The following is a 17,860-nucleotide window of genomic DNA, read 5'->3' on the forward strand; positions in this document are numbered from 1 at the left end:
AGGCGTTGGTTCTCCATCCAGAACAATCAGCTAGTCTACCAGAAGAAATTTAAGGTACGTCAAACGACTCCCTGCTCGTCAACCACGATCAAATATGCATGTGTTTGACTTCTAGCACAAATACCCCCCCCCATTTATTTTTAACAGGAAGGTGTAGCTTCATTTAAGGTGATTCAAAACAGACATTTAACGTAGGATAAACCGCAGCTGTATGAGAAGATGTGTTTCTGTGAGTAAATGTGTAATAAGATGCAGTCATTATGTAGTTATATATATACTTTAAAAGTCACATTCTGCTCAATTTCAAAACTTTTTCGTTTACATGTATTGTCCATTTGAACATACAAATTTGTGGATGTGAGAGAGATGCAAGGAAGAGATGCAAAAGCAGAGGAGTCAAAACTGCCAATCGAGAACTCCTTGGTTCCGTAGTATCAGCACGGTCAAACATACTCATATGCAGGAAAGTGCCTGCTGAGGTGAACAGCACACACACGTCTTTGCTATTGTGTGAGGCTACACCTTAACCTCTCAAAGTACATCAAAGTTGACCTCCATGTGAAGCAAATTTGTGCACATATGTGGCAGCATGTGATGTCAGTTACTGAAGTGTGGCACTGGTGTGTCATGCCACTTGTTAGAAGACTTCTTTGTAGGATACACCAGTGGTTCCTCGCTCTAAACTCCTCCAGAAACCTCCTCTGTCCTTGCTCCTTGTCTCCTCGAGGTGCATTGGAATATCCTCCATGATAGCGGATGGGAAACGATTTCTGGTCTGGGAGGAGACAGGAAACAAGGCAGCATAAGTTAACATAATGAAATGCACCACCAATAAACAAAGTTAACTTTGTCACTACCTTCTTAAGTATTACAATTATTTGAACATTTAGATATTTCAGTGCTTTATTTATTGATGAATCTATTTTAAATATTGCAAGGGAGAAATAACTGTGATCAACTAATAATAAATAACTGCGGTGTTCAGCATTGTCTGTGCAGCATTGTCTGTGCAGCATTGTCATGTACATGCGTTTGTGCATTGTTTTTAACCAAAGCTGCTGTGCTGTCCCCTCAGGACAACCCCACAGTGGTGGTGGAGGACCTGAGACTATGTACAGTCAAACACTGTGAGGACATTGAGCGTCGCTTCTGTTTCGAAGTGGTGTCACCCACCAAGTAAGTATGTGTCATCAGTCTAATGAGCACTGGAATATGTCACTAAAGGTGGGGAGGTGGAGTAGCACTGGACCATCCTCCTACCACATACACACAAACATGCAGCAGACAGCAGTTATGTGACGCTCGTGTGTCCCAACAGGAGCTGTATGATGCAGGCTGATTCAGAGAAGCTGCGACAGGCCTGGATCAAAGCTGTCCAGAACAGCATTGCCACCGCCTTCCGTGACAAGGGAGATGACGGCGAGGTAAAAAGCAAACATACTGACACTGAGTGGATGGTTGAAAAGATTCAGATACTTTTGATACATCGCCAAATAAATCCGAGTTGAAACTTAATTAACCTGTGTTTAGGTATATAACACCAGTTTCCTATACTCTTGTTTACATTTATTTTTTCCGTCAAATTTTGTGAAGACTATTAGTGTTTTCTGCTTCAAAGCCCCAGTTACACCACAGGGATAAAGTTTCATTTAATTTAATTTCATTCCATCTTAGTGAATCTGGACTGTCCTCATGGATGTCTGTGTATTCTCTGTCTTTCTCATGTCAGAAGCTGGACAGGAAGTCGTCCACATCGACAGGGAGCCTGGACTCTGGCGGGGAGCCGAAGGAGAGATCACTGAAAGGAGAGAGCGCCCTGCAGAAGGTCCTGGCCATCCCAGGCAACGCCTGCTGCTGCGACTGTGGCCAGCCAGACCCCCGCTGGGCCAGCATCAATCTGGGCATCACCCTCTGCATACAGTGCTCTGGTATCCACAGGTGAAATACAATGGGGTTTTTTTTTTCATAACCAAATCCTCAAAATAGGTCTTTTGCTACTGAAGGTACAACAGCTGCTAGACACATTAAAGATGACAGTGAAAGGACCTGCAATATCAAAGAGCAATGGGAGAGATAAGTAAAATGTACAACCCAAAAGAAAAGTAAAATCACAAAGGATGATACAAAGTCATGAAACTCTTACCTAACTATCTTATGTTTAAGGGGATGTGTATGGTACTCATCATCGCTTCATGTACAAAAAAAGTTGGGTGGTCTTCTGTGTCCAAAAGACATGATGATCATACGTAATTATTTATTTACAAAGCCGTCATTGGGAAGTTGCCATCTCATATATCAGCTTTGCAAGTTTGGTCCTGTGAACCGTATCTAACACGGTCTAATGACTGACTTGCTCTGCAAGTGGGGGAAACTAATATCAGCACATTTTATTTAATTATCTATACATTGGCAAAGATAGTTCATTTTGGCGTGGTGAAGACTGGAAAGGAGTACAAGTGGTGAGAACATGTTGACTTGGTTATGGAAAATCTTTTCTATCAGGGACTATGGTGTGAATGTTTTGTCTAAAATGCTGGTCTTCGGGGATTGATGAAATGTAAACTCATAAAGAACACCCAGCTCGCGTGGGATGTTGTGATGACCTTCAATTAGTTGCCAGGTTAAAATATTAAATTATCACACAGGACAAATTTTAATTTGTACTTTGTCAGTCTCCATGGTGTCCATATAAATCATTTATCACTAGAGATTCCAGTTATCTTTCTCACGACCAGATTAAAGAACATTTTCATGGTGATTTTTGAACTGGAATGGATTCAGAAATTAAATGGATTTCCTTAAATGACCCCATTTGTGACCTCTGTCAGTCTCTGGTACTTTCCCTCTAGTTATATAATTGTGAAGGTATAAATTACAAAGAAATACTATAGACTATATTTGTAAGAGAACTATGTTTATCTGAAAACTATGTTCAGTGAATGAATCCGTAGACCCAGTTTCCACCTTGTGGCTAAAACCTAAACTACACTCACATGTGTTGAACAGTCTAATGAGCTTCAAGACTTTCCAGTATGTTATCCATTTCACATCCTAAGTAATGTAATTGTGCTTTTTTTATGCTTCTTTCATCTGCAGGAGTCTGGGAGTGCATTTCTCTAAGGTTCGATCTTTGACTTTGGATACATGGGAGCCAGAACTACTAAAGGTGAGTGAGGAAAAAACTGAAGAACATAAACAAATACATATGAACACATCCTGTTCGAACTCAAAGTCTTAAGATTAATCAAGTGGTGAAAACAAAATAACTTTTTATTGCCCACACATTTATTTTCTCTCTGTTTTTTTTTTTCCACATTTTTTACACACTGTAGACGATGAAACTGACTTGTACATTTCACTGCCTGGTTGTCACTACCTGGTTGTTGTTTTTTTTTGTGTGTGTTACTAACTTTGTTATAATCTTTTCACAGTTGATGTGTGAACTGGGAAATGGAGTGATCAACCAGATCTATGAGGCTCGACGAGAGGAACTGGGAGCCAGAAAACCAAACCCAGGAGATCCGAGGTACGCAACTGGTAGAGAGTAATTAGTATTTTCAGATCGAAATATCTACTTTTAAGTTCTGAAAGAAAGCTGACAAATAAATAACCATATATTTTTGCCTTTAATTATTTTCTCACCTTATTTATTTCCTGGTATTCAGTCTTTTTTGAGACAAAAACCTGAATAAAGTAGAGGTATAGAGCAGAGGTATGTTAGTATCAATAGATAGAAAATTTGACTGTGGCTTCATTTTGATCAATTAAACACCAGTTCAACAAGTGACTACAGAGGAATCTGATCTTGTTTTGAGTAAACTATGGTAATAAATTTTGTTGCAGTCGGCTGATGGCCAGCTCAAATTCTTGTTCCTAACAGACACGAGGTAGAGGCTTACATCAAAGCCAAATACGTGGACCGCCGGTTTGTCCGCCGACCATCCGACGAGGAGCTTCGCACCAAAGTGGTTTCTCTGAGCAAACAGGAGAAGAGGCTGAGCAGCAGCTCTGAGCATCTGCCCCCAAGACCACCCCCACCCACTCCGAAACTCCGACCCGGTTCAAACATCTCTGGACAGTCAGGTCAGAAGAAAAAAATTAACAAACACAATACACCTTCAACTCAAGAGTTTGTGTTTTCTGTGACCTTTCCCTCATCTCTGATCTTTATAAATAACACATAATTCAAACAAAACTCATTCAAAGGTATTGATCCTGACCTGGATGATGTCTGGCAGTCACACAAATGATCACCACTAAAAAGTGCTTTGAGTTTTTAGATGCTTTTAAGACCACAGGGTCTAACAAGCTGTTAAGTCATAGTTATGGGTGGAACAGTTTACAAAATTCATGGTTTGGTATTTATCTCGGTTCTGGGGTCACTGCTTGGTACAAAAACAAAAACATATCATTTATTTTTAAAAATTTAAATATTCAACAGGGGGCACTGTTACAGTTAATGCACTCAAATACAGGCATATTGTCAGAACAGTACAATGACCGGACAAATATGCACACGTGAAGGCACACTGTAGCAGAACTAAAGCACTTTGACCAAATGCTTTAAATCCTGTTTTCTTTAGACTGAGTCTGGTCACTTACTCACAGAGATAAACACTCCTTCAGCATTATTATTGTGTTATTGTTTAAGTGTGAATCGATGGTGAGAAGCTGCCTGAATGCTGTGGGGGGAAGGACTTGTCTTACCCTGTTTTTGTCTTGTTTCACTAAACGACACATTCGGGTCAACCGTCGTGCTTCAGGTGTTTCCACAAGCAAACCTGACTTCACTTGAACAATATCAGCACAGTTTGACACCAATCTTTGTCCAGTATCACTGTAATAAACCAGGAACAAAGACCCTACATGAGTTCGGCTAACTGGGCCAAGTCGACTGATCCTGGTGCCCTGTCAAAACACCTCGGATAAAACTTGTTGTTTAAAACTTCTGTTGAGTGCATGCGAATAGTAGATATAAACAGACTATTTTGACAGTTTAGGTCACAAGGTACACAGAGTCTACCGAACAAGGAAGTTGCATACCGATCCAAACGTCCTGTACTGGGACAAATACACATGCTGTTCCACCCGTAGTAATTGTACACTTTGAAAACTGAGATGTTAAAAGTCAGTTGATGATGTCTTGGGTCTTGTTGAATCTGTAGTTTTTACCTCTTGGTTGTACCCCACATCTTCCTGTAATTTTCCACAATACAATGATGGATTACTTGTATTTTTGATTTATGGATGAGAAGCAGTGTTGTATAAACTTCCAATTCTGAGTTTGAAGTTTTCTCAATGTCAAAATATTTTTTTTTGTTTGTTTGTTTGTTTGTTTGTTTTTTTAAATGTCTCCTTAATTTCTATTCCTAAATTAAATTTTCCCCCAACCCAAATTATGTGGATTACGAAACAAATATGATAGGATTTCAGACTTTTGATGTTTCTGTTTTACCACCTCAGAAGCAACTTTTAGCAAATTAACAGGACAGTTCACAGGACAGTTGCCAAAATCAAAAATCCCTATTTTTCTTCTGGCCTGTGGTGCTATTTTTCCATCTAAATTGTTTTACTGAGAGTTCATGAGTTTTGGAGATGTAGAGATGTTTGCCTTATAAGATTAGGTAGAACTTTATGAGTCCTGAAGGAAATTCTTGTGCCAGATCCAAAATTATATTAACATAATAACAACAATAGAGTATCAAATAAGTGAAATATGAAAATAAAATATAAAGTGTATAAGGGGTAAACACAAAAAAAACAAAAGAAACCATGACCCGGTTACTCAAGATAATCCACAGGCCTTGTTCTGAGCAGTTTCATGGAGAAACTACTTTTTTTGTGGTCTTTCTTGTAGATGCTTCCATAAAAAGAAAACAGTTTGTACATGAAACTGCTCACAACAAGGTTTTTGTATTATCTTGAGTAACTGGGTCATGATTTCTAGAGACGCTAGTGTTGAATTTTTCAAATGAAGTTTTTGGTGCTTTGAGCAACACAAGCCATTTAGTTCCATTATATTTCAGAGAAAGCAGACATCTCTACTGTTGATATCTGTAACGCATACAAAATAATCTAAATGGACAGATAGCACTGCAAGTAAGAGGAAGAAATATGTACTTGGGGTAAACTGTCCCTGTAAGAGGGCCAAGCCAGTGTCATTTGTGATTGTGGTCAGCTTTTCTATTGTATGTTCTGTGTGATTTTTGCACTGCTGTGGAGATGTGTCCACCCATCGGCATACTGTTTGTTCTCTGTGAACAGCATATGTCTAAGCCCTCTCTGCCTCCCATTGCTTGTCGTAGTCTGTCTCCTCCAGTGTCGAGCGAGCTGGTAGTCTAACTCTTTCTGCTTTCGCCCTGCTTTTCTCCTCTTCTTCTCTCTCTTTCCCTTCTCCCCTGGCTGTTCTGTGCTTCTGGACTAACTCCTGCTCCCACTGCCTGCCCTAAACCTCCCCACCCTGCCACTCAATTTACACCCTCCGCCTTCCAAACTCCCATTATCCCTAACGTAGCTGTTGCCAGCGGCTTGGAGGCCCGCCGCGACTCTCTCTTCTGTCCTGACGAGCTTGACTCACTCTTCTCCTACTTTGACAACTCCTCCAAGCTCAGGAGCAGTAAGTACTAAACGCTCAGTGTTTCGCTTGCTTCTCCATCCCCTTCTGTCTTTTTGTTGTCTTTGCTTTGGGGTGGTGGACTAACTACCCTTCATCTACTCCTCCATCCTGTCCCTCCCTCATCCAGACTTTCTTAATGGACCATTCTGTCATGTTAAGAGCATTACAGAGCGTTTTGTTTTTGCCAGGGGTGGGGAGTGCTTCTCTCACACATGGTTTTGGTCAGTGTTCGTATCTGTCTCATCATATGTTTGGTTTTTAGGGACCTGAAACATGAGGTGATGGTGGGGATCTGTCATCCAGTTCTCTTTCTGTTGATGTCAGCCAGCGACTTGTGTGTACACTGTACAAAATATCAGGACCCCCTGCTGCTTCTGCTCATTATACTGGGAAACAATAATCACCTGTCAAAAGACAGTATATGTGCACAAATTCAATAAACACATTTATCTAAAGGCATCTGAGGGGCTACATGAAGAGGCAATGTGACGATCTGCCACCAAAACAATCAGCAGCGCAGTGTTCCTTTTATTTTATACACTCTGGGAATGATGTCTCTGTGTTGACCCACATGTAGTGACTCAGACTTCTTTTACAGTAAAAAGTGCAGACAGTGGCATCCAGAACAGCGCTGACGGGAGCAGGGAGATGCTGGCCAACACCCCCTCCAATAACAGCCTGGCAGATGCAGGTAAGACACAACTCCTCTGTTATTACATCTTAAACCACCATCGTATTATTTGTTTATCCACAGACCTCCAAAAGACCTAATAATAAGTGACATCTTCTTCTTGCCATAGTCAAGATTAAAAGAGCAGGATGGGGCAGTGTCATCATACAAGCATGCAGCTTCCTGCACAAACGTATACACACCCCTAATTGTTGTAAAAGATAAAGACATCCAGCAGAAAACATTCAGGAATAAGGCAACCGACAGTTCTTAACTAAAATGTATTTTCCATCATAGTCCTGCCACTTCTCACTTTCTCACAGTGCTGTTGTCCTGTCATCACTCGTCTCATTTGCTACATCTGTTTTCGTGTTATAGCCTTGTTATGTTTAGATTCTAGTAAAAATCTCAAATGTTATGCCCTCACTGTGGAGTCACTTCTTCCCTGTGGTATCAAAAATGATAACAAATACCAATATTTTGGAAAGTATTGATCAAATGAGAAATTCCAGTATGTATGATGCTGTGCCTTTTTAAAACTTCATTAACACAGCATCATCCAAGACACCGCCTATCTAGACAGTTAATAATCATCACTGTTATTTCTGCTTGTTTGTTATATGACATTTTATTGTCTGAATGTAGGCCAAAGACACACACATCAAAAGAAAAATGTACAATCTTTTTATGTCTTAAAAATGTCAAAATACATCATGTCCCTAGCAATGGTCTGCTATACCGAAGTATCAGACCTTATAATGCTGCAATTGACCAATTAGAATCAAGTATTTAACCCTTGCAATAACATTAACTCAAGCACTGTGTATGGTTGTCAAAAAATAAGCATCTATGTTTCTCAGCTTTCTCGAGATCCGAACTGCTTCACACTTGAGGCTGCTCTTTCTTGTGTCCTCATCAGTACACCCACCAAGTGTGAAGTCAGTCAGATGAATGGTTGTCAAGAAAATCAAAGGAAAGGCAGACAGAGAAAGAGCGGTTCCCTCCATTTTAGTTAGATGTCTCAGGTGTGAATGGGCAGTGGTTAGTGACTCCTACCAGCTACTCAACTCACATCTCTTTCCTCCCATTTTTCAGAGGCTGCTGAGTCTCCACCCATGGCCATGCCGGCCACGCTGCCTCCTCCGTCACCCTGTAAGGAGATGGTTTTCTATGAGCCTAAAGAGTACAGCCCTGGCCTGCAGCTCTACTGGGCCTCATGTGCCCGCAGCCTACCAGACATGGCAGAAGCACTGGCCCACGGAGCCGAGGTCAACTGGGTCAACACGGAGGATGACAAGAGGACTCCACTTATCATGGCGGTGCAGGGGGTGAGCATCGCTACGGATAAGTCCAGCAGCTCAGTACATTTTCTAAACTGAGGGGATAGTTTGAAAGAACAATAAGGAAAAGCACAATTATTTATTCTTTATTGATTTTAGTTTGAATTTCTGGTAATGAACATTCATGTAAGTCTTGCATATCTATGATGCAAAGCCAGTCAGTGATGATTTATGTGTTCATGTATGCAGGATAAAGAAATGTGTCACTGGAAAGTAATATAATGTGTTACATTAATGGTTAATTTCAGGGTTCACTGGTTACCTGCGAGTTTCTGCTCCAAAATGCAGCTAATGTGAACCAACAGGACGCTCAGGGCCGAGGACCCCTCCACCACGCCACCATGCTGGGACACACAGGGTTTGTCTTCCACGTCTCATGAATTCATCAGATTATTAACAGGGCATTTTGAAGAATGTGCCACACAAAGTATGTTACATCCTCTAAAAGATAACATTTTTTCATACTATTTTGTCTCTTTGTTTCAGGCAAGTGTGTTTATTCTTAAAAAGAGGAGCAAATCAAAATGCTGCAGACATTGACGAGAAAACACCCCTGACGATAGCGGTGGAGGCAGCCAACGCAGACATTGTCACGCTGTGAGTGTTATTCTTATTGTCATCAGAATCTGCAAGTTTTCTTGAGCGTGTTTTGTTTAAGAAAACTGTGACCACTGATAACGAAGTTTGATTAAATGTTAATGCTCCTGCAATTGGTTTTGAAAGTGAGGCTAATTATTTCGTGTGTTTTTCAGTCATTGTGACAGCGTCTGAAAAATGAAATAGCTGTTATTATTATAGGGAATTATTTTTGTAAAACTAAACTAACTCAAGCTCATCAGAAAACTGCTTACAAAAGGCTTTTTTTTTGTCATGGAGTAAAATTACTTTCACACATCCATCAAAACTTAACTCAGCCTGACTGCCTGCATTAACCAAGATGTAACACCTTCTCCACAAGGGGTCGCTATTAATCATTTTACAGATCTTTTACCGTAAAACAGTGCCCTGTAACAGTCCAATTTTAGTATTTTTTTTAAGAAATAGATCTGTTGTATTTGATTAATTGACTGCATTTATTATTTGTTTATTTATCTATTTAATTAATGAGCTGATGACCATGGTACCAGGTAGTTTTCCTGGGGTCCGAAATCTAGTACATCATATTCATCACATCTGATGCACGTACAGCATCACATCACGTGTATCTTTAATTGTGTAACACTAAGAAAGTGGTTGTTGAAAGTTTCTCAGACATTTATTCTGATGCACATACATCTCTTACCCATGGAGTGGCAGGTTGGTTAAGGACAAATTTGTTTCAGAATCTATCGCAGGGCCCAAAACCAAGAACAAGACATTGTACGTGACCAGCACTGGACTATTGATCCTCTGCTGAAGTAGCGCATATTTAACTGTTGTTTGAATGAGGATTTGCTGTTATATTGATGTATATAAAGTGAGCAGCTTGTCCAATAATTGATGGGACGATAAATGGCTAGTGAGATGTCTGTGAAAGTTACAGCATTTGACAGTTTGACTGTGTAAAACCTGGATCTCTTAACTGTGGCTAATCTGTCACTTCCTGTTTCTTTACCTCCTCCTCAGGTTGCGACTGGCCAAGATGAACGAGGAGATGCGGGAGGCAGAGGGGCCCTACAGCCAGTCAGGTCAATATAACACCAACAGCCCCACCGAGATGCAGTACAGGAAGTGCATGCAGGAGTTTATTAGCCTGCAGCTGGATGAAACTTAATAACTGTCCACTCTCGTCAAAACACAGGGGCAACATGCTGTAACACCAGGCTTATCAGTGAGAATGTAAAGCCCAGGTTTCAGAGTTGGGGTCAGTTGACTGAAAAAGTGCAAATTAACAACAGAATATATCAAAAATTCATTCTCAGTGGTCTGATTAGAAATTGGAGACATCCAGGTTAGGGGACATGAGTGAACTGAGCCGAACTCTGTCAGTTGTGCTCCTGTGTGCTGCTGTACTGTGAGTATGACTAAAACCGTAACCTCCCAGCTGCTCACAGCTGCCGGGCCAGCTGCGCCTTGGTGTGGTGTAACATCAGGTGCTAGACTTATCAATGTGACAGGGTTAAAGCCATCAACTCTGGACATTACTGAAGAGTTTTGTTCCAAAGTGGAACATCTGCATTTTCAATTAAGTGACTGTTAAAATTATTGATAGCACAAAATGAAAAGGAACAGTGTCACTTTCTACTTGATAGTCTTCCTCCCTTTAAGTTTAACTTGTACCACTTTTGCTGATTCCCTCTGTTTAAGAGGCGTTTTGGGGCTAAAATACTTTTAATTGTGTAGTTAGTATTGTGTCTCTGCTATCAGTCACAGTATCTTTGCAAAAAACTAGCTACCCAGTAACTGCCACCAGTATCCAGTGACACGCAGACCTCAAAGTGATGGCAGTTTTTTACTATCTGGCAATAATCATGACTTTTGAATGACATTTTTTATCATCTGACCAGTCTGGAGAGGCGTACTTGTGTCCAGAAATGAGTTTCATTTTAAATTGACCTGTCATAAGTAATTTATGCACATTCCTATTAATGGTTATGCAACCACTGTACCTTTTTTTTCCTGCGATTGTATGGTTCCCATTCTCAGTCTTAACCATTTTCAAGGCCTGTTTACGTATTTGAACTGTTTGTTGTCCAAACATGATGCATCTTGCTGTTGTGACATGCCTGGTCAGGAAAAAAAAGTCTATTTTAGAACAGTTTTCTTTTATAAAGATGACTCTAGGAACCGTATAATAAGTATACTTACTGTACATGTTGTAAATGATGTGCATACGTACATTTCTCTGTATAGTCTGACTGAAGAAACAGAGTTAAGAGAGACTCTGGTTGCACAGGGGTGAGTGCCATGAGGAGGCTCTGTGTTCACATCCTTGCTTTTCATTTTAAGATTGTATGGTATTTAATCCCTGTTATGACAATATTGTGTCTTGGTCATTTGTCAGTTCAAGGCATAGTTTGGATTTTTTGAAGTGGAGTTGTATAAAGTACTTATTGATAGATAGTGTATTTCCTGCAGCAAATGCCACTCAGCATGCTCCCAGTGTGGCGAAACAGCAGGAGTTCTGGTGTAGGAAGCTAAGCAACATACTGCTGTGGACAGGGTTGGTAACAAAGCGCATCTAATAAACAATCACTTCAAGTGTACGTTATATTTAAATATTTTCACCTCTTTACCTTGTCCTCAGACAGCTTTTTCTGACAGGAATCCGCCTCTGTTACCTTGATGCCTTTATGTTATTGTGTGACTTTGGTGTTTTAAAAGGCTAGTTTGGATTCACCAAAGTCACACAATGACACTAGCTAACTAACAGAGAGAGGCAGCGGTAGACCAGCAATGGAATCTGGTTGAATGAGAGAGAGAGATACTTGGCTTATATGAAGGTGGTTTCCTGTTGGAAAAGGCTGTCTGACAGCAAGGTAAAGAGGTGAAAATATTGATGCTGAGATTTGTTTTGTTTTTTTGTTTTTTGTTTTTTTCATTTTTCTGCTGACCTGTCCTGACAAGTACCTCATACAACCCCACTTAAAATAATCCAAACTGTCTTTTTAAGTGTGCTTGCTCATTGCCCGTAATAATCACGGGAATCCTGAATTGTAAGATGATGAAGGCCTTTTAGTGCCATCGTATTGATTGTATTGAATCTTTAGTGGGTTTTTACTCAAATATAGACAAACCATTGGAGGATGGTACATCGTCAAGCAACAAGTGCAATAGTCTAGAAAAATAGCCACATGTAACCATGTATAGATTTTTATCACCTGCTAGTCCTAGCTTATATTTATCTTAATCATATGGGAGCTTTACAAAAAAGTAAAGTAGATATTCAGTAAGAGTGAGGCTGCAGATGAGTGCAAAAGCTCACTTTGTTGATAGTGAATGAATAATTGAAGCGTACCCCAGTTTCATCCCACGTCTCAGCTCCATGCAGCCCAAAGTCTTCGGAGGGCACCAAAGCACTTTGATTAAATGTTCATTTCTACTAATTCACATTGTTTGAGCCCTACAATATGTGATGTTTTGAATGGATGACTAGTGTGGGGATGCATTCAGTAGTTAGAATAGGGGTTATTGATGGTGTTGTGGTTGTGTTCACAGGTAAATGAAGTTGTGTCCTGTAGAGTAGCTGCTGAGGGGTTTCTTAGATTGTAGGGAAAAAGGGAATCGTGCATTTATGTGTGTCGACCACAGGAGGGAGGGCTACGCTCGGAAATGCCGTCCATGTGTTATAGAAGAATGAAGTATCTTATGTTGAGGGCTAGATGCACCGCTTTATAGTAGGTAGACAGACTGTTATTAGCCTGAATGTTGCTTTTTTTGAAAAGTGGAATATCCTCTGTGGGGATTTTTCACGTTTTAAAAATAAGTTGGGAATGTTTTGGACCTGGATGACAAAGAATGACATGGAAATCTGCTTTTATTCTTAATTATTTTTTTTTTTCTAGCGTGTGCAATGGTTGTTGATAGGGAATAGTACAGAAGCTGTTACTGTTTGTCGTTGCCTTAAAGGTCAACAGCAGACACACCTAGTAGTGATCATGGGAGGAACGGGAGATTTGTCTTTTAGCAGAAGAATAAGAGTAGAGTCTGAAGTACGAGCTGAATGATGCTCACGTTGTCTTGCTTTGCGGCATCAGCTCGCCGTCCTCTTTTATACTTGACGGCCTCTTCATCAGCGCCTGCAATCAGTTGATGAATGATGGGACTGATGAGAGATATTCAGGGGTAATGAATGTGAGGGAGAGCTAACCTCATCAATCCCCACTGCCCCTTTTTTATAAAAAATTACAGCTCCCTTGACTCGAGTGTTTCTACCTGATTGAGTGTGTAGAAGAAGTGCAGAGTGGCGGTTCTCCGTCTGCGAGTTGCTCTGTGATTTCTGTGGGCATTTAAACTTTGATTTACAAAATCCAGGTGGGACGTATATATATACATATATATATTTTTAAAACATAATGATAATCCTTTTAATATTTTTCAAAAATATTTTTATTTAATCAATATTTGTCTCCTGTAGTCTTATAAAAAATTGATAAAAAACCTGAAAAGGGAAACTTTATGCTTTTACAAGTTCGGACAGACTGAGAACCACTGCTCTCATTCATCTATAACACTCTCCTCTTCTTTATTGCTCTCATCCTCTTCTTCTGTAAATTCACTCTCTGTTCTGTATTTTGCTCTTCTTTTCTCACACTCCTCCCCAGAGTTTGTGCCTTTCTTCTGTTCTCTTGTTTTTTTTTTTTCCTTTGGGGTGCTGAGGCCAACACAACTGTATTTTTGTACATAAACTCCTGCACTTTAAACACAATACAGTTGTTAACAAAAAATTAATCTCTGTGGGCTTGTCTTTTCTTTCTGAGTCGATCTCCTCCAGTTGCTAATGAAACAAACGCTCTCTGGGCTGTGTTTTTTTTGCTCCTTCTGTTCTTTCTTTCTTCTTTTCTGCCTCTGCATTGTTCTGTTTCATATTTCGAGCCACGCTGACACTCTGACAGGTATGGCCGCCTTTTTCTTTTTCATTCTTGTTCTGATGATACTATCACTGTGCATGAGCTTTCTGCAGATATTTTATCCTGCTCTACACCTGCATGATGAGGCATTGAATTCCTACATTATTTTGTTTGTGACACAGTTTAGTTGTAATATCTTGATAATATTCAGTTAGTAATGTTTAGTTTGACATTATCTTACTGAACGAGCTCAGATTCAAGCAAAACACACAGAATCCTTATGAACCTAGTTTCCACATTAGAATGGAAGTTCACACAAAAATTTAAAAAATTAAAAATAAAAATCAGTCATTATCTACTCAACCTCATGCTGATTGAAGGTCGGGTTAGTTTTAGTCCACAAAACACTGCTGGAATTTCATCAGAAAACAGCATTACAGAATCTCCAAAACAATTTAAGTGAATGGTGACCAGTTCTCACACAGAAAAAACAACCAGGAAAAAAAAAAAAAACATTAAATGCCTCCATGCTGCTTGTCAGGCGTAATCCAAGTCTCCTAAAGCCCGACATGCCAAGTTGACTTGAAAGATGTCAATTACAACCATGTTTCTAGCCTAAATCTTCACTGTAGATCCTTAGCTTGGAGCCACGTCACATGTCTGAACCAGGTGTGTGCGCGCAAGTGATCGGCATGTTTGGGCTTTCAGAGACTTGGATTACACTAGAAGAGCAGCATGGAGGCATTTTCTGTTTGTTTCGCTAAACACAGATGTTAAAATAAGTTACAAAATCACAGAGATGCTGTTTTGCATATCACAGGACCTCTATTTTCTCATCAGACAGCTGCACAAGAATGAAATTTGATCATGGTTCATAATATTTTGAACAGCAGTAAACGGCTGTGCTGTGAGATCAGCCATATTTAAAATGAGTGATGATGGTAGAGATTAAGAGCGACAAAAGGATGTCCTGCTCAAGTACAGCCACAAAGTATAATCAAGTATAATCAATGCAAAGTGAAAATATCAATCTTTATTGTCGTCTTTAAGATACACCTTTATTTTGAAATCCCCATGGCATGTCTTTATCACTAATGTCTGCAAGAGTTCAGTCATATAAATGTCAAATCTTAATTAGCTGCTTTTGTGTGTTGACATAGATAAAACTGAATTTAAAAAAAGTGCATTAAAATCAAAACATACAGCTCTACTTAACAAATATCAATAGCACTACAGTATTGTTTTATTGTATCTCTATAACAAAAGTTAAACTAATAAGAAGAAAAGCCATACATTTATGTGTTATTATATGATATATTGTCTCCCACTGTGCAGAAAACACTTGCTGGACAACAGCGAGCGATGAACTCTGAAGTAATTATTTGTACTGTTGAGAGACTTAGATACTGTTGTTAATATGGGTTGAACAGTGCAACACTGTTCTCCAACTCAGTGGTTCCCAATCTTCTGTAGCTCCCTTAAGGCTAAGAAATATCTACTTGTCATGACACGATTGTTAAATTAGAAGGATTTTCACAGGCCTTAAAAAAAGGCAAAAAAATAATTGTGTAACAAATATTGGGAACCATTGCTGTGTCTGGCTTCTTTTTAGTTTTTCGTCTTTGATGTCGTTGATGTATCGTGTCTTTGTTCCTCTTGCAGGAGATGAAACCTACCAGGACATTTTCCAGGACTTCACCCACATGGCCTCCAACGACCCGGACAAGCTGAACCGCTACCAGCAGTACGATCCGCAAAGACCCTGACACGACAGAAACGCCGTCCACTAGCACTCAAAGACACTGTCTACTCGACCCAAGAGAGACCAAAAAAAAAAAGCAATGTCTGGAAAGACATCATCCACTTTCTCTCCAACATCATCGGGCGTTAAAGCCGGTTAGTGCTGCCACAGCTGGATGCACGTCACCATATCTGACGTGGCCGAAGCCCCTTTCATCAAATTCTGTGTGTGTTGCAGCTGTGAAAACTACAGGCATTTCTCTCGAGTGAGGGGGAACTTTTATAAACTGTGCTTCCCAGTAGGATCTATTACAACAAGTGAATGGTACAGTATTAAAGCCTTTAATAGGATTTTAAAGTCATAAAAATATCAAAAGATAATTGAACTTGGTCTGAATGTAGAGCTGCCTTCAAGGCTGTCAGTTATTTTGACCAGGCTTCATCTTTTATGTCACACTTTCTGACAGAACAAATTCAAAAACAATTTCTTTTTGGGTTTTTTTTTATTGTTTTTTAAAAAAGGAGCATGTTGTGTGAGAGCTGTAAAGAGGTAAGTGCATGACAGACTGGTAAATACCCCATTTCAATTTTTAAGTGCTTCCTTTTTTTCAATAGGATTCTCTTTTCGAGCGCAGGCAGATGCTACAGGATCTTTTTTGTATCAAAGTTTTGCTTTCTCAGCAGCGTATACACGGCAATATGCTTTTACTTTTTTTTTTGCACAAATCCCTTTGTCTTAAATCGCCACTGATGTTTACCAGTTTTGATGGTAAGACCTTGTACAGTGATTATAGAAGTGAACATGGTATTGATGCGTCTGTAATGTTAAATAGATATTCGTTTTTTTTTTTGTGATTTTTAAATGCTAGATATTTTTGAACGCATTCCTCATGATTTTAAATTGTCCATGTTGTCACCACATCAGTACCCGCAGTATGTGTCTGTGAGGCAATCAGCCTGTCAGCGCTGTGATTCTCTTGAGTTAAAATGGTCGTGTTGAGATGATGGGTTATCAGGCTGGTATGAGATTAAAAAGTTAAGACGTAGAGTTAGAGAGCTTTACAGTAAAGTGGCCCTATAAAGAATAGAGGACTTTTTTATTCCTGTTGATTCTAGAAATACCAGTAACACCAAATTTGATAAACTAGTAACAATTTCATGTGAAGTTTCCTGGAAACAGTTTGAAAAGAGTTGGTTTTAATTACAGGGAATATAATATTACAGGAACACGTTGCTCAACACTTATTGCGCGGCTGCTTCGTCAGAAATACAAGGGAGCACCTGGTGTTTTTGTTTATAGCGCAGCCAAACAGACTCACATTGTTTTAATCAGTCAGCGATTCTGTTATGCTATGAAGGAACGATCTGATTTCATGGTGCAAGTTGTTTACATCAACAGGTCACAGCTGAGTTGGTTACCTTGTTGTCAGCTGCTTTTCATCTTAACAATTCACTACGACTGTTCCTACTTGTTCCATTACTTACTGACATATTTAAAACTGATCCGCTGACCAAAAAGAAACAAACGCTGGATTGCTTTCACGCATTGTTTCCTGTGAATCCTTTGTGCGTAGGTAGGCAATTTGAATCCAGTAAATGGCGGACCCCGCCACTAACAATGAAAACTACTGTACAGACAGTAGCCCTGCACAATATGAAGAATATCTGCAATGTGCAGTAACATTGTTCAATATTGCAGAAACGATATAACCTATGATAAATAAATATTCAAGTGCTCTCTTCCTCAATATGTATATACAAAATGTTAATACATTTATTGACAATTGCTGAAAAAATTCAGAGAAAAAAGAGTTGAGTTGGATTTCGTGAAAACTTTGAGGATCATAAATTTAGTTATCCTTATGTGTTGAATTGTGTCCATGCCTGTTGACACATTTTCTATTTTGCAGGTTCAGCTGAAAAGACACTATATGCAGGCAATAAAATGAAAGTGTAGCAGTTGAGCACTGTCTCTGTTTCCCTGTAATTAGAGGCAAATTAAATA

General features: G+C 39.6%; 1 protein-coding gene across 3 annotated transcripts in view; it reads left to right on the forward strand.

The window, feature by feature from the left end:
- Positions 1-17,191, forward strand: part of LOC146324055 (arf-GAP with coiled-coil, ANK repeat and PH domain-containing protein 2-like) — a 66,989-nt gene extending 49,798 nt beyond the window's left edge. For 2 of the 3 annotated variants that reach the window (XM_084723287.1, XM_084723285.1), the window contains 14 exons: positions 3-54; positions 1,076-1,176; positions 1,319-1,424; positions 1,730-1,938; positions 3,097-3,166; positions 3,432-3,526; positions 3,881-4,083; positions 6,515-6,616; positions 7,215-7,307; positions 8,382-8,614; positions 8,875-8,984; positions 9,113-9,223; positions 10,232-10,293; positions 15,778-17,191. In XM_084723287.1, the coding sequence (XP_084579413.1) occupies positions 3-54; positions 1,076-1,176; positions 1,319-1,424; positions 1,730-1,938; positions 3,097-3,166; positions 3,432-3,526; positions 3,881-4,083; positions 6,515-6,616; positions 7,215-7,307; positions 8,382-8,614; positions 8,875-8,984; positions 9,113-9,223; positions 10,232-10,293; positions 15,778-15,881 (1,651 nt within the window). In that variant the 3' untranslated portion in view covers positions 15,882-17,191. The remainder of the gene's footprint in view (positions 1-2; positions 55-1,075; positions 1,177-1,318; positions 1,425-1,729; positions 1,939-3,096; positions 3,167-3,431; positions 3,527-3,880; positions 4,084-6,514; positions 6,617-7,214; positions 7,308-8,381; positions 8,615-8,874; positions 8,985-9,112; positions 9,224-10,231; positions 10,294-15,777) is intronic. The other variant, XM_084723286.1, reaches the window with a different exon arrangement.
- Positions 17,192-17,860: the final 669 nt, after the last annotated feature.

This window comes from Lutjanus erythropterus, chromosome 7, assembly GCF_056507025.1.
Source record: "Lutjanus erythropterus isolate fLutEry1 chromosome 7, fLutEry1.hap2, whole genome shotgun sequence".
In the NCBI taxonomy this organism is placed as follows: Eukaryota; Metazoa; Chordata; class Actinopteri; order Lutjaniformes; family Lutjanidae; genus Lutjanus; species Lutjanus erythropterus.